General features: G+C 37.4%; 1 protein-coding gene across 6 annotated transcripts in view; it reads right to left on the minus strand.

Moving 5' to 3' along the window:
* UPF2 (UPF2 regulator of nonsense transcripts homolog (yeast)) overlaps positions 1 to 11,851 on the minus strand; it is a 128,726-nt gene that overhangs the window by 16,192 nt on the left and 100,683 nt on the right. For all 6 annotated transcript variants that reach the window (XM_005876567.2, XM_014547975.1, XM_005876566.2 and 3 more), the window contains 4 exons: positions 10,025 to 10,164; positions 9,544 to 9,648; positions 9,137 to 9,235; positions 5,113 to 5,280 (listed from right to left, as the gene is read on the minus strand). In XM_005876567.2, coding sequence (XP_005876629.1) covers positions 5,113 to 5,280; positions 9,137 to 9,235; positions 9,544 to 9,648; positions 10,025 to 10,164 — 512 coding nt within the window. The remainder of the gene's footprint in view (positions 1 to 5,112; positions 5,281 to 9,136; positions 9,236 to 9,543; positions 9,649 to 10,024; positions 10,165 to 11,851) is intronic.

The raw sequence follows: 11,851 nt of genomic DNA on the forward strand, positions 1-11,851 counted from the left end.
GGGGAGCTCTGCTCAGCCACAAGCCAGGCTGATGGCTGCCAGTACAGCGGTGGTGGTGGGAGCCTCTCCTGCCTCCTCAGCAGCGCTAAGGATGTCCGACTGCAGCTTAGGTCTGCTCCCTGCTGGCAAGTGGGCATCCCCCGAGGGCTGCCGGGCTGCCAGAGGGATGTGATTGCCAGCTTAGGCCCAGTCCCCCGGGGAGCAGGCCTAAGCCAGCAGGTGGTCATCCCCTGAGGGGTCCCAGACTGCGAGAGGGCACAGGCTGAACTGAGGGACCCCCTACCCCCAAGTGCACAAATTTTTGTGCACTGGGCCTCTAGTCCTATATAATAAAAGCCTAATACGCTAAGTGTCCGGTCGGCCGTTAAACCAATCAAAGTGTAATACGCTAATGATATGCTAAGGCCGCTCAACCATTCGCTATGACGTGCACTGACCACCAGGGGAGAGACGCTCTCTGACTGGTAGGTTAGCTTGCTGCTGGGGTTTGGCCAATCAGGACTGAGCGAGATGGGCTGGACACGCCCTGGAGCCCTCCCACAGTCCCTCCCCGGCCCCGATCGTGCACTGATAGGGTCCCTCGGCCTGGCCTGCACACTCTTGCAATCCAGGACCCCTCAGGGGATGTCAGAGAGCCGGTTTTGGCCTGATCCTGCAGGCCAGGCTGAGGGACCCCACTAGTGCATGAATTCGTGCACCGGGCCTCTAGTTATAAATAAAAGACAAAAACACTTTATGACCTGACACAAGTTTTACAAAAGGCAAAGTTCTCAAGTAGTATGTGCTTTAAAAGAATAGAAAAGAGACAGTAATAAATACAATAAATACAGGGAGCACAAGAGACAAATTTCCTGACGCCACCCTCTCCAAGTGCCTTTACCATAAAGCTGCTAAAGACACTTTTAAAAGAGAGGTACTACTTTATAGCAAATTAGATGGCAAAAACTATAGTCACTCAACTAGATTTCCCGGAATATGATAATGGGTAATGGTGATTTACACTGTATTTTAAAGCTACTTCAATTAACAAAATAAACTGATGAACAAAACAGGTCCAGAGGTACGGATGCATGGAACAGACTGACATATTTCAGAGGGGAGGTGTGTGGAGGGGACAGAAACAGATTAACCAAAGAATTTATATGCATATCTGTATAGCCCATGGATATAGATAGCAGTGTGGTGAAGGCCTGGGGTGGGGAAAGGGGCTGGGTGGAGGAGGAAAAGTGGGGGGAAATGGGGGACATTTATAAAACTGTCAACAATAAAAAATAAATTTAGCCCAGTCAGCGTGGCTGAGTGGTTGAGCATCGACCTATGAAACAGGAGGTCAAGGTTCAATTCCCAGTCAGGGCCCATGCCCAGGTTGCAGGCTCAATCCCCAGTGTGGGGTGTGCAGGAGGTAGCCGATCAATGATCAATGATTCTCTCATCACTTATGTTTCTATCTCTCTCCCCCTCTCTCCCTTCCTCTCTAAAATCAATACAAATATATTAAAAATAAATAAATTTAAAAATAAAGCTACTTCATAACTGTAGCTGAAATTGAGAAAAAATACATATATGTATCCAAATACATATACATAATCCCAAGTTACTATGACAGATAGTATCAATTACTCCAGTCAAAAGATATGTAAAACAAATGATTCCTTTTAAATATTAACTGAAAAAAACGGTTGTTTACAAGCATTAAACTATAATATATTGTGCATTTGTTTAAAATTATTAAATAGCTTTAAAACATCATGATTTTATTAATTTAAAACATTTTAGTAATCAAATATTTTATTTCAACTCAGTATTCTAATTTATAAATATTTAAACCTAGAAATAAATTATCAATAGAATTATCCTTCTTTCTTTCTACCTACTCACCTCAATGGTATAAATTTTTGTTTTCCTAATGACTACAGGAGGAAGTTATTTCTGAGCACAAATTTGTGCACAAAGAGATCTTTCACTTAAGAACCAAAGATTCCTATAAAGGCAACACATTTCACATTTCTAGAAAAACCGTTGCACCAAAAGGGCCAACACCCAAAACTCAAATAAAGAAATAAAAATCTAAACAAAATATATTTTCTTTTTCAGACCACGAAAGACCAGTGATGTTTCTTCAAATAATGTTCATAAAGTTGAAGATTTTCCAAAATTCCAAATAAAGTTTGAGTTTAAAATGTACTTAATAACCAAGTACTCTGAACTCTCACTTCATGTTTGAGAATGTTTTTTAATAAAGTTCAATAAAACTGTTTCCTTAAAAATTAAACAAAATTTTACATTTTAAGAAGGACTTCTACTCATTTTGTATAAAGTTACATGGGTTACACAGTATATAATCTACCCACTTTAAACTAAAAATATTCCTTCTAAGAAATAAGCACACTGTCTTATTTTGAACCATATGAGTTAGAATTTAAATCTGCTGAAATAAATCTATTGTTCAAAGCTCAAAAGTATTTTTAAGACAGGTTTTTATTTCATTTATGCCTATCCATTCTGAAAAGGTCATATGGGGTAAACAAGATGACAAAGGTATAATGAATTTTCATGTGTGCCTCACAAAATGGAGGGACAAATGAAAAACTTATTTACTCTTGTGTAATGATAGTCCTTCAGTAGCTGCAGGAGCTGCAAGGGAATAGGAACCAAGGTATTGCTAACTGAAGTTGTATGTACTGCCCTTCACAATAAAAAACACACCTTTTTAACAGCGATAGTACATTTACACAATTGAAAACTACTCAGCCATAAAAAGGAAGAACATTTTACTCTTTGCAACAGCATGGATGGACCTGGAGAGTATTATGCTAAGTGAAATAAACCAGTCAGAGAAAGATAAGCACCATATGATTTCACTCATGTGTGGAATTTAATGAATTGAACTAACAAGCAAAATAGAGACAGACTCATAAAAAGCAGGCAAACAGTTCTGCTGGGTGGCAAGGATGTTGGGGAGATAGAGGGATTGAGCAAAAAAGAAAAAAATAGAGAAAGAACTCATGGACACAAACAACAGTGTGGTGATTGGGGGTGAGGGTAGGTGGTAGAGGGTATAGGGGGATAAATAGGCGAGGGGGTGGGGAGGGAAGGCAAAAACACCCCTTTTTTGGCGCCCAAACATCTGGTATTAAGAACTGAAAGCTTTTAAAAAATAATAAAATGAAGCAGACCTAAAATGTGATGACAGAAATAGAAAAGTCAAACACAGAGCACTTAGTCCCAAGAAAAGCAAAAAGTCTGAACTTTGAGTATCCTGATAACTGGTAAACTAGCAGTTCCATGTGCACTGAGGACAGCAGGTGTGCAAAGTTCAAAGAATTCCTAATTTTTCCAGAGAATGAGTGGAGGACAGACGAGAGTTTAACTTTGACCTGAGGGTAGGACAGGGTGAAACTTTCCTAAACGCACCGTAATTGGAGAATGAGGAAAGACCTTATGGCTGGAAAGGAATTACGAGGACAGTGTCTGAAAAAGTTACAACAGAGCTCTGAACCTAAGTCGAAGTTAACTATTAAAATGAGTCATGATATAAATCCTTTCCAGCGTTCATTCCACATTCTAATTAGCATATAGTTCTTGAATCACAAGATTTACCTGCACTACAGCAAAATAATGGTATACTGTGCAACTTTGATCCTTTGTGTAACTATGAAATTACATGACAAAAGCAGAGATAAAATTTAGGCAATCATCTCTTTGCGAGTGCACTGGTAGGGAGGGAACAGAATATCCCTTCCATTATAGGTGATACCTTATTAGAGGTCTTCTCTGATCATCCACCTAAAGTAGCAATCTCCCTCTCATGGCCTAACCCAGTCGCTTTCTATCCTCTTATCTTGCTTTATTTTCCTTCATAGCAATTTACCAACCTGACATTATGTATTTTATTGTCTGCCTTCCACAAATAGAATGAAATCTCCCAAGAGAGGAGGGACTTTCTTTGCCTGCCTTACGTTCCGCACATAAAATAGTACATGGTGTGTAGCAAGTAAACAATAAATATCTGTTAAATGACTATTTGAATGAGTGTTGGAGCCAGGTATTGAACTCTAAGATAAGCTGTGGAAGCTACCCTATTTCACAGAATCTAAGATTCTATTAGAAGATTATTTTACATACCACTAAACAAGAAAATGCTGTCAATTATCACAAGATTCCATCAACTCTAAGCAACAGCTTGATTTCAAAAATGTTCTTACAGCATTGGTAATGCATGATATATCTTAGAGTTGTGTCTGAGAGCTGGGCTTTATTTTCTTCATAGCACTTTTCACTATCTGCAAGTATATGATGTTTGTCTATCTCCCTCAGCAGGATGTAAGCTGTCAATGTATGAATCCCTGAAGTAACAGCTTAGTAGTCAGGGAAATGATTCTGAGGGTCATCTGTGAAGTACAGGAAAGAAGAGGGAAGCAATCTAAGGAGAATGGAGAAGCATTCATGATCAAAAAATAATTATTTTTAAGAAAAACCATGACAATTGAGAATTTTCCTTTTTTTTTCATTATCAAGCTATTTCATTTTTTAAAATTTTTACCCATTTTATTTCTTAAAGAGAGGAAGAGGGTGTGTGTGTGTGTGTGAGAGAGAGAGAGAGAGAGAGAGAGAAAGATATGAGAGAGAGAGAGAGAGAAAGATATGTAAGAGAGAGAGAGAGAGAGAGAGAGCGAGAGAGAGAGAGAGAGAGAGAGAGAAAGAAACATCGATTTGTTGTCCCACTGATTTATGCATTCATTGGTTGATTATTGTATATGCCCTAACTGGGGATGGAATCCACAACCTTGGTGTACAGGGACAACGCCCTAACCAACTTAGCTATCTGGGCAGGGCCTGAGCATTTTTTTGAGATGTATCTGTCATCTTTTCCTTTCCCATTATGAGCATAGTTAGGAACCCTCCCTACTGAAATAAATGTCCTTTCCATTCAAAAATACCATTCTGTACAAGTCAGAGATGTGTCTTCTGAATATATACTAGATGAAATTATTTCTACCACTTAATATTTCCAACTCTTTTCCCCTTGTAGGCAAAAAAACAATTTAGAACCTAAAAAATAGTAACTCCTTATATTTGATAACATTATGAATACAGTGGGCAGTTTCTTACCTGTTGTTTATTGCCTTTTCTAGTTAACATGACAAATGGCATCGTGTCTGCAGACTCTGCCTCTCCTTCACCACCACCAAGTGGGGGCCCTTTCCTCAGCTGACTTTTGAGATGCAAGGGAATAGCAACATCAAGTTGGTGCACTTTAACAGATTCGCCACTTCGTTGCTTAAAGACAGAAATGAAAGAATATAAATACTCCAAGGCACACTGACATATGTCAATATAAATTGCAAACGATTCATAAAGTGTTATATTTCTTAAAACACAATAATTAGAGTCTGAGTCATCTTTGTGAAATGCAGATGCAATCGTCTTGCGTGGCCCCCAAACCCTTAACCTGTCTTGGAAGAACTGTGACTTGGCTCCTGGTTGTCACTCCAGCCTCTCCATGCCAAACACACAATGTTGTTGCTTCTACTAAATTCTCCTGTTCCTCTAATGTACTGTGCCCTTTCATTCATAATCACAGCATACACCTTCCCTCATAATTTTCGTGTCATAACTGCCTGTTTATTTGTGACTCTCCCCACAAGACTGGTGGGTTTCATCACTGTATATGCCCTTTTCCCTAGTGTTCTATAGCAATGCTTTACACACAGCAAGTACTCAATTCAAATTTCCAAATAAATGGAATCTATTAATGCTCACATTAAATTCCTGCTTGTTAATATCAATTATTTTTAACATTTACACTAGATTTATCAACCAATTTATTTAAACAAACCTTCACTGAAGACTTAGTGTTAGGCTGGAGATATTAATATTTAAAAGAACAGTCTCTACTCTCAAAGAACTCGTTAATTAAATATGATTCATCCAAGTTATATACTAGTAAGCTGTGCTGGAGATGGAGTTGGCTGATTGGGAATGGATAGATAGGTGCTGAGATTTCACAAAAAAATGAATAAAAATGGGACATTTGAGAACATTAAAGACTTCGTACGACTTCTTCTAAGCAGATGGGATATGGAGGAAATTTAGGCACTGAAAAAACTGGTGCAAAAATAAGGATATGAAACAGCACAGTGCATTTAGGGAACTCCAAATAAACCTCTATGTCTGATGAAAGGAGCACAAATGAGGAAAAAGCTAAATATGATTATTCAAAGCTAAGCAGGTAATGCTGAAAAGCCATGAAGGTTTCCAAATGGCTGTACTACAATTTAAATAGCCTTTTAATAAAGGCTCAATATTTGCAAGAGACTTGCAAATCAAGCAAAATGGTAATAAAGGTGTAAGATTTTATTGTTTTTTATTTCTAAGTTCTAATTTGTTAGAATTTGCTTGATGTTCTCCTAGGTTCATAAGATTTATAAACTTTTTACTTAAAACTTGAAAGGATCATGTTAGATGAATCTTGATTTGTAAATTATCTATAAACTAGAGCCCCAGTGCATGAAATTCGTGCACTCAGCGGGGTTGAGAGGGGTCCCTCAGCCCAGCCTGTGCCCTCTCGCAGTCCGGGAGCCCTCGGAAATTTCCGACTGATGGCTTAGGCCTTCAGTCAGACAACCTTAGCGCTGCCGCTTCCGTGGAGGCAGGAGAGGCTCCCGCCACTACTGCTGCGCTCACCTGCTGTGAGCCCGGCTTTTGGCTGAGCAGCGGCCCCCCTGTGGGAGCACACTGACCACCAGGGGGAAGCTCCTGCATTGAGTGTCTGCCCCCTGGTGGTCAATGCGCATCATAGCAACCGGTCATTCTGCTGTATAGTAGATTTTGCATATTAGCCTTTTATTATATAGGATTACACATTGGGGTTCCTGAAGGCTCAACTCTGAATCTGCTTCTCTCTACTCTCCTCACTTTACACCTGAGTGATTCAGGCATTGCCTGGCTTTAAATATGCTCTCACAACCATTCCATTTATGTTCCTCTTCTGATCTCCAGACATCTCTACAGGCTTCTCAAACTTAGCATGGCCAAGTGGAATGCCTGCTCACTCTGCCCCTGTTGACTGTCAGAGAGACTAGCAAGTGGCCCAAGCTAAAAAAACTGAGTGTCATCCTTGACTCTTCATCCCCCATACCACTATCCAATCAAGCACCAAATAAATCTAGCTCAAATCCAGACTTCTCTCCAGGTGCCCTGGCATTATCAAGACAGATGACCATCATGTCACACACCACAACAGCCTCCCTGATCAGTCTCCCTACTTTAGTTTGTTTGAGGCACCTCCATATACGGCTAAACCACTCCAAAGGTGTCCTGTTCAATAATCCATTCTCATGCTGTGCCACCCTACCACAGATTGACGATGTTCCATTAATACTGACCTTCTAGTTCTTTTCTGCCTAGGAACTTCAACAAATCATTTCCCTATTTCACCTAAATGACTCCATTTTACCTGTCTTTTCTAAAAGTCAGCCCTAGCCGGTTTGGCTTGGTAGATAGAGCGTCGGCCTGTGTACTGAAGGGTCCCAGGTTCAATTCTGGTCAAGATCACATGCCCAGGTTTCAGGCTGGATCCCCAGTAGGGGGCATGCAGGAGGCAGCTGATCAATGATTCTCTCTCATCATTGATGTTTCTCTCTCTCTCTCTCTCTCCCTCCCTTCCTCCTTCCCTCTCCCTTCCTCTCTGAAATCAATAGAAATATATATATATATATATTTTAAAATCTCCTATATATACCCCATAAAATTATTTTAAAAATAAAAGTCATGATCTCAGAGATGCCTTCCCTGATTATCTTATCTAAAGAAGGCTCTTTCCCTTACTTTCTACCAAAGCACTGTTCTATTAATTCTTGAATATTTACCACAATTTGAAAGTATGTGTTTGTTTAGTTGTTAAATATCTACCTTCCCCATAAAACTACATTCTCTGAGTAGAAAGCAGGTCTGTTTTTAGATACTACTTTGTAGTAAACCTGTTGCTGCACAGTGTTAAGTACACAGTAGGTGCTCAATAAATACTTGCTAGACAAATGAATAAGTAAGTGGCTTCTGACTCATGTAAGATAGGAAAAGTTACTTTATGAAGTGAATTGTTTTATTATCTTATCACATGGAGTATAGATTATAATGATTGTTTTATTTGATTTGTGCTCCTAAGTGACATGAATAAGATTTATTTAATAAATTAAGAGCTTTCTAGATATATGAACAAATTTTTATATAGGTAGCAAGAAGCAAATTGGCCTACTATCCCTTTAATAGTAATTTGTACATTATCATAGCTTTCAGCTTTAGTAGCATCAATAAAAGTAAAATCCATTATTTTTTCTCTAAAGGATTATTCCCCACCAATATACAGACTCTAATATCTTTAATCTCAATAACAATCCTCCTCTTTTAACTCTGTTCCCTTTCTAGTAAAACTCCTTAAAAGTTAGCTACATCTGTTATCCATCATTTTCACCTCCTCCCTTCTCATTTTCCACTAAGCCCACCCCAAGTAGCTTTCACTCCACCATTCCAACAAAGGCACTCTTGTCAAGTCACCAAAGTGTTTAACAACAGCTACAATGTATAGGGCTAAAGTAAACAGTCTATGAGATTTCAACTCTATAGGAAGACATCATTACTCTAAATTACTGGGATAATGGAGCTTTTTCTAAAATCCAGTCTATTAATGTCATGAATACATTAAACAATTAACACTTCTTTAAACATCAAATAACTAATATTCCTTTAAATATTTCTGTTATTCAAATTATATATCAAACTTAGGAATTTACAAAATTAAATTTCCCTAAATACTTATCTTCTGCAAAGTATGACTCCTAAACAAACTGCAAGTAAAGGGTCTTAGAGATGATTCAGGAAGAAAAGGTGAAAGTTGGTACAATAAAATTACTCTATTCCAGGTCTTATATTTACTACATTTATCCCCACACTATCTTAAAGAAAGTTACAAATCAGGACATGAAATGCAAGTACTGGCAGCTGCAAACTGTACAAATAAGGAAAATGCTGCAGAGGCAAATGTTTAGATAGTAGAGACCCTCCTATTAACCAGAACTGAATGTGCTGCAATGTTTTGTATTGAGAAGATATTTTGGACTAGAGCAACATTTCATACCTGAAGATTTTCTAACATCATTTTATCCAGAGCTTGAATGAAGTCCTCATCTTCTACACAAGGTACATGCTTAAGTCCACCTCCTTTGATCATCACCTCCTTATTAAAATAAAACAAAACCAAGAAATAAGACCAGAAATTGTAACATTAATGTTTTGTACAACAGAGCCTTTTGTATTGATAACTTAACTTGTTTAACATACTTAAGGAATGAGTGAGTAAAATATATAACATTATTAAATATTAAAATAACTTGTTAAAGAAAAGTATTTAGGAAAACAAATTGAAAATAAATACCTAAAGAAATAGTTTTCAATAATTATAAGAAATGAAACTTTGGTGGCTAAAACTGAAATACTATGAAAATGTTGCACAATTTCAAGGAGCAAATTTTCAGCCATACATACGGTATTTTCTTCATCAGTTTCATTCTCCTTATTTGAATCTGTAAGATAATCTGTATTCTCTTCCTCTTCTTCCTCTCCTTCCTCCTCATCATTATCAGAACCCTCCTGAAATTATTTAACATTAGATGATTAAAACATTTTGAAGAGGGTTATTACATTTTACATGCCTTAAAACGATTTTGAAACATCTGTATAACTGTTTATTATTCCCAAATGTAGAGCAAAGTCAGCGGGCAACAATTACTACATACCTCGCCCTTCCTCTCTGATTAAATAATAATAATAAAAACAATCCTATGATCAGTATTTACTTTTTAAAAACGCTTAATTAATCCAGAGATTTTATATCAGAGATACTATTAGTTACATTTACTATAATACAACTGAGGGGTAGATTTTATTTTATAAAGACAATTTTTGCTCATATAGTCAAAATACTCTAGTACAAATGTACCTATTTGCTATAAATAAAAGTCATCACCTCTTCTTCTGGTTCATTTACTTCACTTTCATTTCCAGATTGTTCTTCTGTTTCAGCTCCTCCTTCTTCTTCTTCTTCATCCTCTTCAAGATTTTCTCCTTCTGTCATAGAATCTTTTGAATCTTTGTCATTTACTAGGCCTTGAAGTAAAAGTAGAAAAATACATTTTAAAAAGATAAAGGCAAGTTTTCAATACCACTTCATTTAAAAGTATGTATTAAGAAAATTCAATAGCCACTTTTTTTCAAAACAACAGTAAAATAGGAACAGAATTTTAAACTATTTTGATAAACATTTAAAAAATTAAACAGAACTTCATTTCAGCTGATATATTTCTTAGTCACAAAAAAGGAAAAAACATATTTTCCCCTTTTCTAGAGCTTCAAACTGTTTATCTCAGTCTCAAAAAAACAAAGGCAAAAAGTAGCAGCACATAAGATGCTACCTCAGCCATATAAAATGTACCTCGGTTCCACTTTTTTTTTTTCAGTTCCACTTTTTAATCAAATATTTCAAGAATCTCTAAAAACTCAAAGATATAAAATTGTCACTTTAATGGAGAAATCACATTTGACTATCTATTTGAATGTCTGCAAATCAGGACTAAGGAAAGGCAAAGCAATATGTTGACACACCTAGCAGCTGTGCCACCACAGAACTTAGTTTTTTCCTTCAGTAACAGCATTCTCCTCCTGAGGGAACTCCCTGGCTTGAATTTGCTTCCACCTCCCCATGTTCATCCACATTTCACTATCTACTTAATTCCTCTTATCATCTGAATGCCAAACTACTTCTCTACTTTCAAGAGGCACATAATATGGCTTCATCGGATCCCTTTCCCATGTTTTCTCCCACGCCTTCTGCTATAGTGAGGTCAGATTCTTGTCATTAAAAAGCACACTACCTTGCAATCTTGCTCATCAATATTCTTCTCAATATAAATTCCATTACTTTCCCCCCTACTTGCTTCTAAAGCACTTGGAGAGTTTATAAGAGCACTTTACATTTAAGAATATATATACACCATGTAATATTTTTAAAATTATTTCAGAAGTGTTACATTAGATTAGAAGACCCTTAAAAACAAAGAACTTCTTTTATATGCATATTCAAAACTTATCAGAGGCCATATATTGATAAATACACAGTAGGTGTTTAGTAAATAGTTATTTACTCACAGAATCTTGGTCAATTAGCGCAGAAAGAAATTTTACTAATGATGTGATTTAACCCTTCCATTTTATGAGGACTACTGAAGCCCAGAGAGTTTTAATAACCCAACCAATAAAAGTAAAAAAATTACTCCTATGAACCAGGAGGTCACGGTTCAGTTCCCAGTCAGGGCACATGCCTGATTGCGATTGCTGGCTCGATCCCCAGTAGGGGCTGTGCAGGAGGCAGCCAACTGATGGTTCTCATCATTGATGTTTCTATCTCTTGCTCCCTCTCCCTTTTTCTCTGAATTTAAAAAATACATTTTTTTAAAAAACAGAAAAATATAGAAGTATAGAGTGATTAAAGTAGATACATTCAAGTTTGGAAATTTAAAAAAAATTGAGAAATGGATGAAGCTCAGTGAGATCTATTTTACATGGAAAATAATACTGAGAAAGAAAGTTGGTGTCTCAGATTTAAATTCCATTTAACTTAAATATTTTCTACCTACTACTTATTAGTTTTCATAGAAAGAAATAGACTTTATATGTTAACTAGAGGCCCGGTGCACAAAAATTTGTGCACTCGGGGGTGGGGGGTCCCTCAGCCCGGCCTGTGCCCTCTCGCAGTCTGGGACCCCTCGGGGGATGACCACCTGCTGGCTTAGGCCTG

Source organism: Myotis brandtii, unplaced genomic scaffold (genome assembly GCF_000412655.1).
Source record: "Myotis brandtii unplaced genomic scaffold, ASM41265v1 scaffold49, whole genome shotgun sequence".
In the NCBI taxonomy this organism is placed as follows: Eukaryota; Metazoa; Chordata; class Mammalia; order Chiroptera; family Vespertilionidae; genus Myotis; species Myotis brandtii.